An 18,732-nucleotide genomic window follows, 5' to 3' on the forward strand; every position below is an offset into this window, starting at 1 on the left:
CCGTCGTTGGCCTCTTTCGCTGCGACACTCTCCCAGTCACTTTCTCAATCCATTGCACAGTCTATGGACAAATGGTCATCTAAGCTCCTTGAGGCTTTGCAGTCCAGACCGGGCCCTTCACAGGCCCCGGCCCCTGTTAGTTTGTCTCCTCCAGGCCCCTCTCGGTCCGCGCCGCAGCGCGCTCCCAGGATAGCCTCTAGGTCCCAGGCGGAGGACTCCTGCCCGGATCGCAGCCCCAGGCCGGCTAAGCGGCCTCGCTGGGACTCTTCCCCGGCCTCCTCACGCTGCTCTGGATCCCAGCTTGATGACTCTCAGGAAGACGAGGCGGACGTGGGAACTCAGGGCTCTGACCCTGACTTCACCCTTAACCTTGATGCCCCTGAAGGGGACGCCTTGGTAAATGATCTTATCTCGTCCATCAACCAGGTGCTGGATCTCTCACCCCCACCTCCTCCTGCAGAGGAGCCGGCTTCTCAGCAGGAGAAACACCAATTTCGATTCCCCAAACGTACGCGCAATACGTTTTTTGATCACTCTAACTTCAGGGACGCTGTCCAGAAGCCCAGAGCGGTCCCGGACAAGCGCTTTGCTAAACGGCACACTGACACGCGTTACCCCTTTTCACCTGAAGTCGTTAAGGGTTGGGCTCACTGTCCCAAGGTGGATCCTCCAGTCTCTAGATTGGCTGCTAGGTCCGTTGTGTCTGTTGCCGATGGCGCATCCCTGAAGGATGCCACTGACAGACAGATAGAGCTCTTTGTGAAGTCTATTTATGAGGCCACGGGCGCGTTTTTCGCCCCGGCCTTTGCGACCGTGTGGGCTCTCCAAGCAATCTCGGCATGTCTGACTGAGATTAATGCCGTCACGTGGAATTCTGCTCCGCAGGTTTCTTCCTTGACCTCTCAGGCATCAGCATTTTCGTCCTACGCCATGAACGCCGTCCTGGACTCCGCTAGCCGTACTGCTGTGGCATCCGCTAACTCCGTGGCAGTCCGCAGGGCCATGTGGCTGCGCGAATGGAAAGCAGACTCTGCTTCCAAAAGGTTCTTAACTGGTTTGCCTTTTTCTGGCGATCGTTTGTTTGGCGAACGGTTGGATGAGATTATTAAGGAATCCTCGGGAAAGGACTCCTCCTTACCCCAGTCCAAACCTCAGAGACCTCAGCAGAGAAAAATCCAATCGAGGTTTTGGTCCTTTCGTCCCTCCGCCAAGACCCAATCCTCGTCGTCCAACCGGCCGGAGAAAGGCCAGAGGAACTCCTATGCGTGGCGGTCCAAGTCACGCCCCCAAAAGGCCGCGGGAGGCACTGCCTCCAAGACGGCCTCCACATGACTCTCGGCCTCATCTAACCACATCCTCGGTCGGTGGCAGGCTCTCCCGCTTTGGCGACGCCTGGTGGCCACACGTTCAAGACCGATGGGTGAGAGACATTCTGTCTCATGGTTACAGGATAGAGTTCAACTCTCGTCCTGCGGCTCGTTTCTTCCGAACCTCCCCACCCCCCGCACAGGCCGACGCACTTTTTCAGGCAGTGGACGCTCTAAAGATAGAGGGAGTTGTGATTCCCGTTCCCCTTCAGGAACGTGGTCGTGGATTTTACTCCAACTTGTTCGTGGTGCCAAAAAAGGACGGGTCATTCCGTCCCGTTCTGGACCTCAAGCTGCTCAACAGACATGTGAGAACCAGACGGTTTCGGATGGAATGTCTCCGCTCGGTCATCACCTCGATGTCACAAGGAGACTTCCTAGCATCGATCGACATCAAAGATGCTTATCTCCATGTGCCGATCGCACCCGAACATCAACGTTTCCTGCGTTTTGCCATCGGGGACGAACACTTCCAGTTCGTGGCATTGCCTTTCGGCCTGGCGACAGCCCCACGGGTTTTCACCAAAGTCATGGCATCCGTCGTGGCGGTCCTGCACTCTCAGGGCCACTCGGTGATCCCTTACTTGGACGATCTCCTAGTCAGGGCCCCTTCTCTGGTGGCGTGTCAACAAAGTCTTACCGTCACTCTGGCGACTCTCCAGCAGTTCGGGTGGATCATCAATTTCCCGAAATCCAAGTTGACGCCGACCTAATCACTGACTTACCTCGGGATGGAATTTCATACCCAGCCAGCGTTAGTCATGCTACCGCGGGACAAACAGCTTTCTCTGCAGGCGGGGGTGCAGTCACTTCTTCGGAGTCAGTCACACCCCTTAAGGTGCCTCATGCACTTCCTGGGTAAGATGGTTGCAGCTATGGAGGCAGTGCCGTTCGCGCAATTCCATCTACGGCCACTCCAATGGGACATTCTTCGCAAATGGGACAAGAGTGCTGCTTCCCTCGACAAGAACATCTCTCTTTCCCTCGCAACCAAAACATCACTTCAGTGGTGGCTCCTACCCACATCTCTGGCCGGGGGAAAATCCTTCCTACCCCCAACCTGGGCCGTGGTCACCACGGACGCGAGCCTGTCAGGTTGGGGAGCGGTTTTTCTCCACCACAGGGCTCAAGGAACCTGGACTCCAATAGAATCGTCCCTTCAGATCAATATCCTGGAGATAAGGGCAGTATATCTAGCCCTATTGGCTTTCCATCGGTGGCTGGAGGGCAGGCAGATCCAAATCCAGTCGGACAACGCCACTGCCGTCGCCTACATCAACCACCAAGGCGGCACTCGCAGTCGTCAAGCCTTCCAGGAAGTCCGGCGGATTCTGCAGTGGGTGGAAGACACAGACTCCACCATCTCCACAGTTCACATCCCGGGCGTAGAAAACTGGGAAGCAGATTTTCTCAGTCGTCAGGGCATGGACGCGGGGGAATGGTCTCTTCACCCAGACATGTTTCGAGAGATCTGTCGCCGCTGGGGAACGCCGGACGTCGATCTCATGGCGTCACGACACAACAACAAGGTCCCGGCCTTCATGGCACGGTCTCAGGATCACAGAGCTCTGGCAGCGGATGCTTTGGTCCAGGATTGGTCGCAGTTTCGACTGCCATACGTGTTTCCCCCTCTGGCGATGCTGCCCAGGGTACTACGCAAGATCCGGTCCGAATGCCGTCGCGCCATTCTCGTCGCTCCAGACTTGCCGAGGCAGTCGTGGTATCCGGATCTGTGGCATCTCACGGTGGGTCAACCGTGGGCACTTCCAGACCGCCCAGACTTGCTGTCACAAGGCCCGTTTTTCCATCTGAATTCTGTGGCCCTCAACCTGACTGCGTGGCCATTGAGTCCTGGCTCCTAGCGTCTTCAGGGTTATCTCAGGATGTCATTGCCACCATGAGACAAGCCAGGAAACCAACGTCCGCCAAGTTCTATCACAGGACTTGGCAAATCTTCTTATCCTGGTGCTCTGATAACGGTTTTCCTCCATGGCCGTTTGCATTACCCTCATTTCTTTCATTCCTACAATCTGGAATGGACAAGGGTTTGTCCTTCGGCTCTCTCAAGGGCCAAGTGTCGGCGCTCTCCGTGTTTTTTCAAACGCGTCTAGCCAGGCTTCCGCAGGTCCGCACGTTCCTGCAGGGGGTTTGCCACATGGTTCCACCTTACAAACGTCCGTTGGAACCTTGGGATCTTAACAGGGTCCTGACGGCTCTTCAAAGGCCGCCTTTTGAGCCACTGCGGGATGTCTCTCTCTCTTGTCTTTCTCAGAAGGTGGCCTTCCTGGTGTCAGTCACATCACTTCGCAGAGTGTCTGAGCTTGCAGCGCTGTCATGCAAAGCTCCCTTCCTGGTTTTCCACCAGGATAAGGTGGTTCTGCGTCCTGTCCCGGAATTTCTCCCTAAGGTGGTATCCCCTTTTCATCTAAATCAGGATATCTCCTTGCCTTCCTTTTGCCCTAATCCAATTCACCAGTGTGAAAAGGATTTGCACTCTTTGGATCTAGTGAGAGCACTCCGGGTCTACGTGTCTCGCACGGCGCCCCTGTGCCGTTCAGACGCGCTCTTTGTCCTTGTCGCTGGCCAGCGTAAGAGATCTCAGGCCTCCAAGTCAACCTTGGCTCGGTGGATCAAGGAACAGATTCTCGAGGCCTACCGTACTTCTGGGCTTCCGCTCCCTTCAGGGTTGAAAGTCCATTCTACCAGAGCCGTAGGTGCGTCCTGGGCATTGCGGCACCGGGTGACGGCTCAGCAGGTGTGTCAGGCAGCTACGTGGTCTAGTCTGCACACTTTCACGAAGCACTATACCTATGCTTCGGCAGGCGCCAGTCTAGGTAGGCGAGTCCTCCAGGCGGCGGTTGCCCACCTGTAAGAGGGGGCCGTTTTCGGCTCTTTTTATTGAGGCATTGCTTTACCCACCCAGGGACTGCTCTTGGACGTCCCAATTGTCTGGGTCTCCCAATGGAGCGACAAAGAAAAAGGGAATTTTGTTTACTTACCGTAAATTCCTTTTCTTTTAGCTCCTATTGGGAGACCCAGCACCCGCCCCTGTGCCCTTCGGGCTGGTTGTTCTTTTGTGTACACATGTTGTTGATGTTGATTTGTTCTTTGGGTTCATGGTCTTCAGTTCTCCGAACATCCTTCGGATTGAATTTACCCTAGACCAATTTATAAGTTTTCTCCTTCCTGCTTTTGCACCAAACTGATGAGCCCGTGATCCACGGGAGGGTGTATAGGCAGAGGGGAGGGGTTACACTTTTTTAAAAGTGTAATACTTTGTGTGGCCTCCAGAGGCAGAAGCTATACACCCAATTGTCTGGGTCTCCCAATAGGAGCTAGAAGAAAAGGAATTTACGGTAAGTAAACAAAATTCCCTTTTTTGTATACATAGAAAAAAAATCTTAAATATTTTCTTTCAGCTCGTGAAAAATGGGAGCAAATACTAAAGTGTTGTGTTTTTAGTATTTTTGTTCAGCATATATGAGTGTTCCTACCAGGCAAATGATATTTTACTTGTACTTTGTATTCTTAACAGTCTTCACAAAATCTTGAAGAGCTGAGGAAAGAACTGGAAAAGCAGCTTGAAGCCTGGTACGCACATGGTGATGCTGAAGAGGTAAGGATTTTACCTAAGCTCTCATTGGAAATATTGGACCTGTCCTTCCTTGTCTACACTTGGGTCTTTCGTCTTTCTACAATCACCACTTTGAAAGGTCCATTTTATCCCTCTTTAAGCTTTGGTTTTGTGCCCACACTATCTTTTTCTATTGAATATTCACCAAGCTTGCCTCTTTTTTGTGACATTGGAGGTTTATTGAAATGTAATGTCTTCTCTATAATAATTGTATACGCATGCTCTCTTCTTCATTCTGCCAGACAGCATTCCATCACTTTTTTGTGTTCTCTTCACATATATCAACTATTTCATTCCCACACTAACATTTCAAACGAGTGTTTAACAACAGTGTCATTTTCACTGCATAAAATACTAGTAGTTGGCTGTCATTTTTCTTTCAGGAGAAGTCCGCAGCTGAAATGTGGCAGAGTTACCTTCTTCTTACCGCACCCCTGTCTCAGCAATTATGTGAACAACTAAGGCTTATACTAGAGCCTACAAAAGCGGCAAAACTCAAGTGAGTGCGGAGCTAGATTCTACGTTTCATTGTAGGAATATGTTCACCTGTCAGAGCAGCTTAAGATGGAGATATCCGCTGTATCCACACAGGAGACTGATATTTTACAAACCACCTCTTTTTGGCATTAGCCTATATTAATTTATAAACCTAAAAGTTGTAGCCCCAATTTTTCAATGAATAAAGGTGGGGATACAACAAGAAAAGGACCACAAGTAATCAAAGTGGAATACAAAATGTATTAATTAGTAAAAAAGGTGATACAGGACACACAGTGGAGGCTGGCTAGATGGAAACAGCCTGCCAGGAAACAACCCACAGCATTACCAGGGCACACCACCAGATGGTAACCTGCTGACATGCAGCAATGTAAAATAGTACACGGTGAAAAATAGCCCATAGAAAGTCAAAGGGGACAGTATAGAGGACCAATTGTGCAAAGGAGATCTGTAAAACCCCCTAAGAAGTCCCAGAGAACAAAAGGGCATGAATGGTTAATCACTGTTACCTTGCGTCATGTCAGAGCAGGAATGGTGGATGTGTCCGGGCGTGGGGGCGGGGCCTCGACGCGCGTTTCACCAAAGGCTTCGTCAGGAGGCTTCACCCCGTAAAAAACACAAAAAGACCCACCATAAAATTCGCGCTGTCTACAAAAAGGATTTGAAGCTAACCGCCTCATTGAGGCCCAATGGAGCAACAGTGCCCAAAACCGTCATCCATCTGGTCTCCTTTTGCAGGAGTTTGCGCTTGACATCGCCCCCCCTGGAGCCAATGTAGACACGGTCGATTCCGCGTACACAGAGGCCTCGGGGACTACATCCATGACATGCCCGAAAATGTTTAGGAATGGTCTTTAGTTTTTCAGGTTCTAAAGACTTGGCCGCATTCCTAATATCGCGCACATGTTCTTGGGTGCAGACACGCAAAGTACGTGTAGTCATGCCAATATAAATGAGGCCGCATGGGCAAGTAAGATGGTAAATGACTGCCTCCGTACCACAAGAAATGGAGTGAACAATTTTAAAGATCTTACCACCACACGAACTCAGGAAATCAGATTTCTTAGGGATAAACGGACAAGCAGAGCATGTACCACAAGGTGTAGAGCCCCAAGGAGGACCACGACTATCAAAAATAAATTTACTGCGAGGAGGGATATAATGGCTCCTAGTCAACATGTCCTTAAGGTTGCGGGATCTACGCCATGTGATAGCTGGATGTGGGGTAAGAGCCAAGCGCAAGTCCCTGTCAGTAAGTAACACAGACCAATGTTTCTCCAGAACATTACGGATCTCATGGGATTCTGCGTTAAACATAGTGATGAATCGAATAGTTTGATCAGCAGACCCACCCCGAGATCGGTTTCTGGAGAGCAGGGACTGTCTTGTGGTCTTACAAGCACGTTCATACCCAGCGGTGATGTCCGTGGGCCTGTAGCCCCGATCACAAAAACGACGTGACAGAACCGATGCCTGCCGATGAAATGTAGTATCATCAGAGCAAATTCTCCGAGCCCGGAGAAACTGCCCGACTGGGATGGAGCGCTTAAGCTGCAAAGGATGTGAGGAGGAGAAATGGAGGAGGGAGTTGGTAGAGGTGCTCTTACGAAAGATATCAGTATGTAATGAGCCATCAGGCGTAACAGAAATAGATAAATCCAAAAAGTCAATTGTGTCTCGACTGTACTTCCATGTCAGTCTAATGTTCCTGTCGTTGTGATTGAGGAGGCCAAGGAAGGTGTCAAGCTGCGATGTGGAGCCCTGCCAGATGAACAGGATGTCGTCTATATAGCGCATCCAGGAGACAACTGCCCCATGTCCCTCCGTGTCAAGGACCGTATCCCTTTCCCACAGGCCCAGGAAAAGGTTGGCGTATGAGGGGTGCGCAAGCAGCCCCCATAGCCGTGCCCTGGAGCTGTAGGAAGGGGCGGTCCTTGAACACGAAAAAATTCCGACTGAGGATGAAACGGAGGAGAAGAATGATAAATTCCCTCAATTCCGGTTCCAAGTTGGTCATGTTAAGGAAAAACTGGGATGCTGCTACACCCTGTTCATGGCGAATAGATGTATATAGTGACTCCACATCACAACTGACAAGCCACATATCATCCTCAAGGACAACACCGTCAAGCCTCCTAAGAACATCATTAGTGTCCTGAACAAAAGATGGTAAAGTCAGGACACTTTGCTGCAAATAAAAATCAATAAACCGACAGGAAGGTTCACAAAGACCCCCAATCCCAGAGACTATGGGTCTCCCCGGTGGGGACTGGGGGTCCTTGTGAACCTTCGGAAGAAGGTAAAAGGTGGGAATGGTAGGACAAGTGGGAAACAAAGCGTCCCTCATTTTAGGTGTGATAGCCCCGCCCTCCACTCCATCATCAAGGAGGGATCCCAACTCCTGAGAGAAAGTAGCTAAAGGAGAGCAAGGTAAACGCCTATAGCACTGTTTATCATTAAGCAATCTGAAAGCCTCATCCTCATACATGCGCACCGGCCACAACACAACATTCCCGCCTTTATCCGCAGGTTTTATCACTATATCGGTTAGTCCTTTTAATGAACGGATGGCCGCCCTTTCAATATGAGATAAATTGTCATGGTGGATATGGGTCCGTAAACGAGAGAACTCGTCCCGGACCAACCGTACAAAAATCTCAATTTGAGGACAACCATATTTAGGCGGGAAGTGCTGCGAGTGGAGGTGTAGATGCGTAGGGACAGAGGAATTAGGAGGGCTATCGTGCTCCTGGGCCAAGGACTCAAGGTCCCTAAGGGCCTGGAGCTCCACATCAGAAAAAGAAGATGGTACCTCTGAAGAAAAATACTTTTTGAATGTTAATTTTCTTGCAAAGAGCTCCAGGTCCTTAATGGCCTCAAAACAATCAAATTTGCTAACTGGTGCAAAAGAAAGGCCACGGGATAGAACACTAATCTGTGATGGTGTAAGTACATGTGGGGACAGATTAATTACCTTTAAAATCTCCTGTTGGTCCTTTTCCTGGTGTTGTAACCGTGGGGTTGTCCCCGCCCCATAGGTGTTTTTATTGGTAGAGATAAAGGACCAGGGGCCTCTCCAGGAGCTGGCCGTTTTCCTAAAAAACGAGTGGAGCATTCTTCCTTTGAAAGAGAAGAGATACTGGAGGCTGACTGTAGGCGGGGGGCGCCCCTGGATCCCGAATGCCAGCGGTAGACCTGATTGCACTGGTAATCGTTAAGATCACGCTGGAACTTCTTGGCCTTAGAGGCCTGGATATCACGTTCCCACTTATCAAGTGTTTCCTCTAAGGAGCACTCGAAGGTTTTCAAATCCTCAGCAGAAAGAGCAGTCTGAAGCTTGGACCTAATATTCTCGATGTCTTTCCAAGAGAGTCCAAGCTTCTTTTGTCCGCACCAATAAGAAGTTCCAGAAGGGTAAGGGAACACTTAGAGAGTGTCTCCTCCCACCTATCAGAGAAAGTGGTATCCTGCACACCTAAAGTAGGAAAAAGCTGTACCCGCAAGCCTCTAGGAATTATGTTTTTCTGCAGGTAATTCTCTAGGGCAGCCTTGTTCCACCACACCTTGACACGTTTCTTGAGAAGAGACTTAATTTCTAGCTTCAAATCAGTGACATTCTGTGTTTCCGTGCCAACCGTGGCCTGTTCACCAAATACAGCACTGAGTTGTGATACCCAGGCTCTATCACGTTTTTTGAAATCCATGAACCCTGTATGGGATTCTGTGGAACAAGAAAATCAACATAACCTAAACAACCTTTCCTATGACTGGAAAAGGTCCACAAGAATATAAACCTAAAAGTTGTAGCCCCAATTTTTCAATGAATAAAGGTGGGGATACAACAAGAAAAGGACCACAAGTAATCAAAGTGGAATACAAAATGTATTAATTAGTAAAAAAGGTGATACAGGACACACAGTGGAGGCTGTTACACAAATATCAATCAGTTACTTGATTAAACATCAGAAGATCATGCAGAAAAGGTTATATTTTCTATTGCAGCATAATTCTTTCAACTTCTTATTCTTTAACTATTACAGAGGGGATTACAGAACTGGGAAGAGACTGAATATGCGGAAAGTGATTCCTTACATTGCCAGTCAGTTCAGAAAAGACAAAATCTGGCTGCGCAGAATGAAGCCCAGCAAACGAGAATACCAGATCTGTTTAGCTATAGATGATTCATCCAGTATGATTGACAACCACTCCAAACAGGTTAGAATTTGTTGCCAGGGTATTTAACCGTTTAAAGACCACAGTGTTTTTAGTTTTTGCATTTTCGTTTTATTTCTAAACCACTTCCAAGAGCCATTACACTGATTTATTTTCAGTCAATGGATAAAAAATTCTATGTGTGATGAAATTCTCCGTTGTTATTTGTTTTTTATTTTTGCCTTGTTCATTGTGCATTAAAAATAATCTGGAAACATTATCCAGGTCAGTCCAATTATAATGATACATAGATTGAAAAAAGACTTGGGTCCATCTAGTTCAATCTTCCTCCACCAATTATACATTTTATCATTAAGTCATTTATAACCATCAATGTTGGGTGCACTGAGGAAATCATCCAGCCCTTTTCTTCGGCGCTCTATTGGGAGACCCAGACGATTGGTGTATAGCACTGCCTCCGGAGGCCACACAAAGCAATTACACTAAAAAGTGTAAGGCCCCTCCCCTTCTGGCTATACACCCCCAGTGGGATCACTGGCTCACCAGTTTTCGGCTTTGTGCGAAGGAGGTCAGACATCCACGCATAGCTCCACTGTTTAGTCAGCAGTAGCTGCTGACTATATCGGATGGAAGAAAAGAGGGCCCATATGGGGCCCCCAGCATGCTCCCTTCTCACCCCACTGGTGGTTTGTAAGGTTGAGGTACCTATTGCTGGTACGGCGGCTGGAGCCCACATGCTGTTTTCCTTCCCCATCCCCCTGAGGGGCTCTGAGGAAGTGGGATCTTGCCGGCCCCAAAGCCCTGAGGCCGGGCTCCATCCACAGACCCATAGAACCTGCTGGATGTGGAGCGGGAGTGCCGTTCAGGGACATGGCCCTGCACCATTCAGGTACTCTGTGTCCCCGTACACACAGGCACAGCACACTCCAGACTTGCTGGGAGTGCTAGTGCGCCGGGGACAGTAAAGGGTTACAGTCACTGCAGCCTAGCTGAGTGACTTTATTTATTGGGAACTACCGCGCCGGACGCTCCGGGAGCGGCGGCGCGGCTGGGACTTGTAGTGCGCCGGGGACTTAGCGCCGACCGCGCTTTTACGGCGGCGGCGCTTATAAATCCAGTCCCCGGCTTTTGCGGCCTAGCTCCGCTTCGTTCCCGCCCCCACCCTGTCAATCAGGGTAGGGGAGAGACGCTGTACAATCAGCAGCGCCGAGGGCTGGAGCCTTATTTACATGCTCCAGCCCTCTCACTGGACACTGTGGAACGCCGGTTTCCCGCTCTGACTTGGGGGCACGCCTACGGCCCGCCCCTACTCACACGAGCTGGAGAAGGACGCCGGCAGCCATTCCTGCAGTCCGAGCTGGTCTTAGATGGCGACACTCGGACTCTGGGCAACCAGGCACAGGACTAGGGCGACCACACACCCGCTTATAGGCGGGCGGTAAGCGGCACCTGAAGTGCTGACACTAAATACCGCAGTTTTGTCCATTTGTATTTTGTGCTTACACTGCATAGGTCGCTATTTTTGGCTATATGCCCTCTTAGATGGCGACACATCAGCAGAAGGAAAGCATGGGTGCTAAGGCACAGGCTTTCTAGGCTGCGGGTATTGCACGTACTGAAGTGTTCATGTGTATTTATGCTTGTATGCTATACACTGCACTGTACGGTCGCTAGTCTTGGCTATATTCGCCATAGAATGGCTAGACTACAGCAGCAGAAAAGCAAGGGTGCTGAGGCACAGGTTTTTTTCTATGCTGCTGGTATTGCAGGAGTTGCAGTGTTCATTTGTACTTATGCTTGTATGCTATACATTGCACTGTATGGTCGCTATTCTGGGCTATGTTCCCCTAGATGGCTAGTCTACAGCAGCAGAAAAGCAGGCTTTCTATGCTGCTTGTATTGCATGTGCTGCTGTGTTCATTGTACTTTATGCTTGTATGCTATACATTGCACTGTACGGTCGCCATTCTTGGCTCTATAAGCCGGCAGCAGCATATAAGCTACACAGGCTTTCGATGCTGTTTTTACTGCATGTGATACTGTTCCACGGCACTGAACCCCATTGTGTGCAATGCTCCCCTGGAGCACTTGGTCAGCCGGGGTCTCTACTTGACGTGGCCAAGAGAATCACCTCTCAACCCTGTCCATGGACAGGGACGGAGTTGCAATGGAATAGAGACTTGCAGTCCGGACAGGCCATGGGCAATCTGGATCATTGCTCCCTGGCCACCCTCATTTGGAATAAAATCGGTGCTCCGGGGGGGGTCCCAGGAGCCTCTCTGTATGATGAGGCAGACGTAGCTCATCAGGACTTTGATCCTGACACCGCTCTCACTCCGGATACACCGGATGGTGACGCCATAAGGAATGATCCTATAGCGTCCATCAATGGAATGTTGGATCCTTTCTCCCTCAGCTCCCCCAGCGGAGGAGTCAGCTTCACAGCAGGAGAAGTCCCATTTCAGTAGCTCAAACGTATATTGAGTATTGTTCTGGCCACGCTGACTTCAGAGAAGCAGTCCAGGAACACCACGCTTCCCAGATAAGCGTTTTCTCCAAACGTATTAAGGATACACGTTATCAGTTTCCCCCTGACGTGGTCAAGTGTTGGACCCAGGGTCCAAAGGTGGATTCTCCAATCTCCAGGCTTGCGGCTAAAGCCATAGTTGCAGTGGAGATGGGACTTCACTTACAGATGCCATTGACAGGCAGATGGACTCTGGTTGAAATCTGTCTATGAGGCTATCGGCGTGTCGGTTGCTCCGGCATTCACAGCCGTATGGGCACCCTAAGCTTTTCAGCTGTGCTTGCGCAGCTGGTCTTGAGCACATGTACATCTGTGCCGCAGGTGGTGTCCTTAACCTCGCAATGTCTGCATTGCGACTTATCCTATTAATACTGTCCTGGAGGGACAGTCGAAGTTTCGGTCCTTCCCAGGCTCGGGCAGGTCCCAATTGTCCTCGCCCAAAAGGGCTGAAAAGCCTCAGAGGGGCTCAGCTTCCGGCCGGGCTCAATCACGCCCAAGGAAGGCAGCCGCAGGAACCGCTACCAAGGCGGTCTCCTCATGACTCTCAGTTCTCTCATCTCTCCGCATCCGCGGTTGATGGCAGACTCGCTCGCCTTTGGCGACATTTCGCTGCCACAGGTCACAGACCGGTGGGTGAGGGACAGTGTGCCCACGTGCACAGGACAGAGTTCTGGTCTCGTCCTCCGACTCGATTCTTCAGAACCTCCCCACCGAGCAGATGCTCTTCGGCAGGCAGAAGGAGTGGTAATCCCGGTTCCTCTCCAGGAACAAGACACGGGTTTCCTCCAATCTGGTTGTGGTGCCAAAAAAGGATGGCTCTTTCCGTTCCGTTCTGGACCTAAAACTGCTCAACAAGCACGTGGAGGCCAGGCGGTTCCGGATGATACCCTCCGCTCCGTCATTGCCTCAATGTCTCAAGGAAATTTCCTAGCATCAATAGACATCAAAGATGCTTATTTCCACGTGCTGATTGCTACGGAGCACCAACGCTTTCTGCGCTTCGTGATAGGAGACGAACATCTTCAGTTCGTGGCTCTGCCATTTGGTCTGGCGACAGCCCCCCGGGTGTTCACCAAGATCATGGCAGCAGTGGTAGCAGTCTTGCACTCACAGGGACACTCTGTGATCCCTTACTTGGACGATCTACTTGTCAAGGCACCCTCTCAAGAGGCATGCCAATTCAGCCTGAATGTTGCGCTGGAGACTCTCCAGACGTTCGGGTGGATCATCACCTTCTCAAAGTCAAATCTGTCACGATCCAATCACTAACGTATCTTGGCATGGAGTGTCATATCCTCTCAGCGGTAGTGAAGCTCCCGCTGGACAAGCAGCGGTCACTACAGACTGGGGTGCGGACTTTCCTTCAAGGTCAGTCGCACTCCTTAAGACGCCTCATGCACTTCCTCGGGAAGATGGTGGCGGCAATGGAGGCGGTTCCGTTTGCGCAGTTTCATCTGCGTCCACTTCAATGGGACATTCTCCGCCAATGGGACGGGAAGTCGACATCCCTGAACAGGAAAGTATCCCCTTCACAGACGGCAAGGACTCTCTGCAATGGTGGCTTCTTCCCACCTCATTATCACAGGGAAGATCCTTCCTACCACCGTCTTGGGCGGTGGTCACGACAGACGCGACTCTGTCAGGGTGGGGAGCAGGCTTTCTCCACCACAGGGCTCAGGGTACGTGGACTCAGCAGGAGTTCACCCCTCAGATCAATGTTCTGGAAATCAGACCAGTGTATCTTGCCCTACTAGCCTTCCAGCAGTGGCTGGAGGGAAGGCAGCTCCGAATTCAGTCGGACAACTCCACAGTGGTGGCATACATCAACCACCAAGGGGGGACACGCAGTCGGCAAGCCTTCCAGGACGTCCGGCGGATTCTGATGTGGGTGGAAGCCACAGCCTCCACCATATCCACAGTTCACATCCCCGGCGTAGAAAACTGGGAAGCAGACTTCCTCAGTCGCCAGGGCATGGACGCAGGGGAATGGTCCCTTCACCCAGACGTGTTTCAGGAAATCTGTCGCCGCTGGGGGGTGCCGGAAGTCGACCTAATGGCATCACGGCACAACAACAAGGTCCCAACCTTCATGGCACGGTCTCGCGATCAAAGACCGCTGGCGGCTATCGCCTTAGTGCAAGATTGGTCGCAGTTTCGGCTCCCTTATGTGTTTCCACCTCTGGCACTCTTGCCCAGAGTGCTACGCAAGATCAGATCCGACTGCAGCCGCGTCATACTCGTCGCTCCAGACTGGCCGAGGAGGGCGTGGTATCCAGATCTGTAGCATCTCACGGTCGGCCAACCGTGGGCACTACCAGACCGACCAGACTTACTGTCTCAAGGGCCTTTTTTCCATCGGAATTCTGCGGCCCTGAACCTGACTGTGTGGCCATTGAGTCCTGGATCCTAGCGTCTTCAGGCTTACCCCAAGGGGTCGTTGCCACCATGAAACAGGCTAGGAAACCCACGTCTGCTAAGATCTACCACAGAACGTGGAGGATAGTCTTATCCTGGTGCTCTGCTCAGGGAGTGTCTCCCTGGCCATTTGCATTGCCTACCTTTCTTTCTTTCCTGCAATCTGGGTTAGAAAAAGGTTTGTCGCTCGGCTCCCTTAAAGGACAAGTCTCGGCGCTATCCGTCTTTTTTCAGAAGCGTCTAGCTCGACTTTCTAAGGTGCGCACGTTCCTACAGGGGGTTTGCCATATCGTTCCCCCGTACAAGCGGCCGTTAGATCCATGGGGTCTGAACAGGGTACTAGTTGCCCTCCAGAAGCCGCCCTTTGAGCCTCTGAGGGAGGTTTCACTTTCTAGACTATCACAGAAAGTGGCTTTTCTGGTAGCGATCACATCTCTTCGGAGAGTGTCTGAGCTAGCAGCGCCGTCTTCCAAGGCTCCCTTCCTGGTCTTCCACCAGGACAAGGTAGTGCTGCGCACCATTCAGGAGTTTCTCCCTAAGGTGGTATCCTCTTTTCATCTTAATCAGGATATCTCTTTGCCTTCGTTTTGTCCTCATGCAGTTCATCGGTATGAGAAGGATTTACATTTGTTAGATCTGGTGAGAGCACTCAGAATCTGCATTTCCCGCACGGCGCCCCTGCGCCGTTCGGATGCACTCTTTGTCCTTGTCGCTGGTAAGCGCAAAGGGTTGCAGGCTTCTAAGGCCGCCCTGGCTCGATGGATCAAAGAACCAATTCTTGAAGCCTACCGTTCTGCTGGGCTTCCGGTTTCATCAGGGCTGAAGGCCCATTATACCAGAGCCGTGGGTGCGTCCTGGGCATTGCGACACCAGGCTACGGCTCAACAGGTGTGCCAGGCAGCTACCTGGTCGAGTCTGCACACTTTCACCAAACATTATCAGGTGCATACCTATGCTTCGGCGGACGCCAGCCTAGGTAGAAGAGTCCTGCAGGCGGCAGTTGCCTCCCCGTAGGGGAGGGCTGTCTTGCAGCTCTAACATGAGGTATTTCTTTACCCACCCAGGGACAGGTTTTGGACGTCCCAATCGTCTGGGTCTCCCAATAGAGCGCCGAAGAAGAAGGGAATTTTGTTACTTACCGTAAATTCCTTTTCTTCTAGCTCTTATTGGGAGACCCAGCACCCGCCCTGTTGTGGGATTTTTGGTTTGTTTGCGGATACACATGTTGTACATGTTGACCGGTTTTCAGTTCTCCGATGTTACTCGGAGTGAATTTGTTTAAACCAGTTATTGGCTTTCCTCCTTCTTGCTTTTGCACTAAAACTGGTGAGCCAGTGATCCCACTGGGGGTGTATAGCCAGAAGGGGAGGGGCCTTACACTTTTTAGTGTAATTGCTTTGTGTGGCCTCCGGAGGCAGTGCTATACACCAATCGTCTGGGTCTCCCAATAAGAGCTAGAAGAAAAGGAATTTACGGTAAGTAACAAAATTCCCTTCTTTTTAAAGATGTCATAGTATCTGCCATTACTACCTCTTGTGGTAGGGCATTCCACAGTCTGACTGCTCTAACTGCAAAGAACCCTTTCCTACTTAGCTGCTGGAATCGTGTTTCTTCCACCCATGATTCTACCAAACATGCATCGATACTTTTTTTAATGTTACAGTGGTGAAAAAAATTCAAACTGCTGTTAAAAAAAAAGTTGCTTTATGGCGCCATTTAAGTGGGTAAGTAAGGGCTTGTTGTTTTGTGCTGTGAAAAAATATTTTTAGTGACACCAATTTTGTGTACATATACTGCCTTGGTTGCTTATTACAGTTTTGGAGGAGAGATGACCAAAATAAAATGCAATATGGTGGTGGTGTTTTTATCTTTATGGTGATTATTTAATATATATGTATATATATATATATATATATATATATATATATATATAAGGCTGAGTGGAGGATACCGGGCACCGCTGATCCCTGTATGGCTGACAAAGCTGTGCTTTCAGGCAGGTGGAGACCTGGGTGCGTGTCCCAAAGCAAAGGCGATACAAGATCCACAATGAAGAGATGAAAGGTCGCACTCCAAAGGTCGAATAAAATATTTTTCTTTTTATTCCACGATCACATCAGGGGTACAGGTAGTGAGGGAGGATGAGGGTGTGCCACGTCGGACGACGGCAGCCGTTTCGCAAGTAACCTTGCTTCTACGGGTCCAGTGGCACACCCTCATCCTCCCTCACTACCTGTACCCCTGATGTGATCGTGGAATAAAAAGAAAAATATTTTATTCGACCTTTGGAGTGCGACCTTTCATCTCTTCATTGTGGATCATATATATATATAAAATGTGTGCATGTATGTGTACAGTACAGACCAAGTGTTTGGACACAAATTCTCATTCAAGGAGTTTTCTTTATTTTCATGACTCTGAAAATTGTAGATTCACATTGAGGGCATCAAAACTATGAATTAAGACATGTGGAATGAAATAAAAAAAAAAAGTGTGAAACAACTGAAAATATCTCTTATATTCTAGGTTCTTCAAAGTAGCCACCTTTTGCTTTGATTACTGCTTTGCACACTCTTGCCATTCTCTTGATGAGCTTCAAGAGGTAGTCACCGTAAATGGTTTTGACTTCACAGGTGTGCCCTCTCAGGTTTAATAAGTGGGATTTCTTGCCTTATAAATGGGATTGGGACCATCAGTTGTGTTGTGCAGAAGTCTGGTGCATACACAGCTGATAGTCCTACTGAATAGACTGTTAGCTGCTTTTTTCTTGCCATAATACAAATTCTAAGTAAAGAAAATCGAGTGGCCATCATTACTTTTAAGAAATGAAGGTCAGTCAGTCCGAAAAATTCGGAAAACTTTGAAAGTATCCCCAAGTGCAGTGGCAAAAGCGATCAAACACTACAAACAAACTGGCTCACATGAGGACCGCCCCAGGAAAGGAAGACCAAGAGTAACCTCTGCTGCGGAGGATAAGTTTATCCGAGTCACCAGCCTCAGAAATCACAGGTTAAAAGCAGCTCAGATTAGAGACCAGGTCAATGCCACACAGAGTTCTAGCAGCAGACATATCTCTAGAACAACTGTTAAGCGGAGACTTTATGCAGCAGGCCTTCATGGTGAAATAGCTGCTAGGAAACCACTGCTAATGACAGGCACCAAGCAGAAGAGACTTGTTTGGGCTAAAGAACACAAGGAATGGACATTGGACCAGTGGAAATCTGTGCTTTGGTCTGATGAGTCCAAATTTGAGATCTTTGGATCCAACTACCGTGTCATTGTGCGACGTAGAAAAAGGTGAACGGATGGACTCTACATGCCTGGTTCCCACCGTGAAGCATGGAGGAGGAGGTGTGATGGTGTGGTGGTGCTTTGCTGGTGACACTGTTGGGGATTTATTCAAAATTGAAGGCATACTGAACCAGCATGGTTACCACAGCATCTTGCAGCGGCATGCTATTCCATCCAGTTTGCGTTTAGTTGGACCATCATTTATTTTCCAACAGGACAATAACCCCAAACACACCTCCAGGCTGTGTAAGGGCTATTTGACTAAGGAGGAGAGTAATGGGGTGCTACACCAGATGACCTGGCGTCCACAGTCACCAGACCTGAACCCAATTGAGATGGTTTGGTGTGAGCTGGACCGCAGAGTGAAGGCAAAACGGCCAACAAGTGCTAAGCATCTCTGGGAACTCCTTCAAGACTGTTGGAAGACCATTTTCGGTGACTACCTCTTGAAGCGCATCAAGAGAATGCCAAGAGTGTTCAAAGCAGTAATCAAATCAAAAGGTGGCTACTTTGAAGAACCTAGAATATAAGACCTATTATCAGTTGTTTCACACTTTTTTTTTTTAAGTATTTCATTCCACATGTGTTAATTCATAGATAAAAGGGAAACACACGACCAATTATCCAAGTTGCAAGTGATAATCTTTATTAACACAGGGGTAGGTGCGGGGCGGCACGAAACAAGTAAGGACACAAACCATCAATCTCTGACCAAAAGATTATGAACAGTGTCAAAGAAAATATGTAGACTGACAACATAATCTCACCATCTACATATAATTCAATCGTAAATGTGACATAAAAATAGTGGATGTATAGCCACAAAA

General features: G+C 49.6%; 1 protein-coding gene across 2 annotated transcripts in view; it reads left to right on the forward strand.

Moving 5' to 3' along the window:
• The window catches only part of MDN1 (midasin AAA ATPase 1), a 585,757-nt gene that overhangs the window by 543,397 nt on the left and 23,628 nt on the right, over nt 1-18,732 (forward strand). For both annotated transcript variants that reach the window (XM_075340129.1, XM_075340130.1), the window contains exons 95-97: nt 4,903-4,983; nt 5,385-5,500; nt 9,540-9,714. In XM_075340129.1, the coding sequence (XP_075196244.1) occupies nt 4,903-4,983; nt 5,385-5,500; nt 9,540-9,714 (372 nt within the window). The remainder of the gene's footprint in view (nt 1-4,902; nt 4,984-5,384; nt 5,501-9,539; nt 9,715-18,732) is intronic.

This window comes from Anomaloglossus baeobatrachus, chromosome 3 (genome assembly GCF_048569485.1).
Source record: "Anomaloglossus baeobatrachus isolate aAnoBae1 chromosome 3, aAnoBae1.hap1, whole genome shotgun sequence".
NCBI lineage: Eukaryota > Metazoa > Chordata > Amphibia > Anura > Aromobatidae > Anomaloglossus > Anomaloglossus baeobatrachus.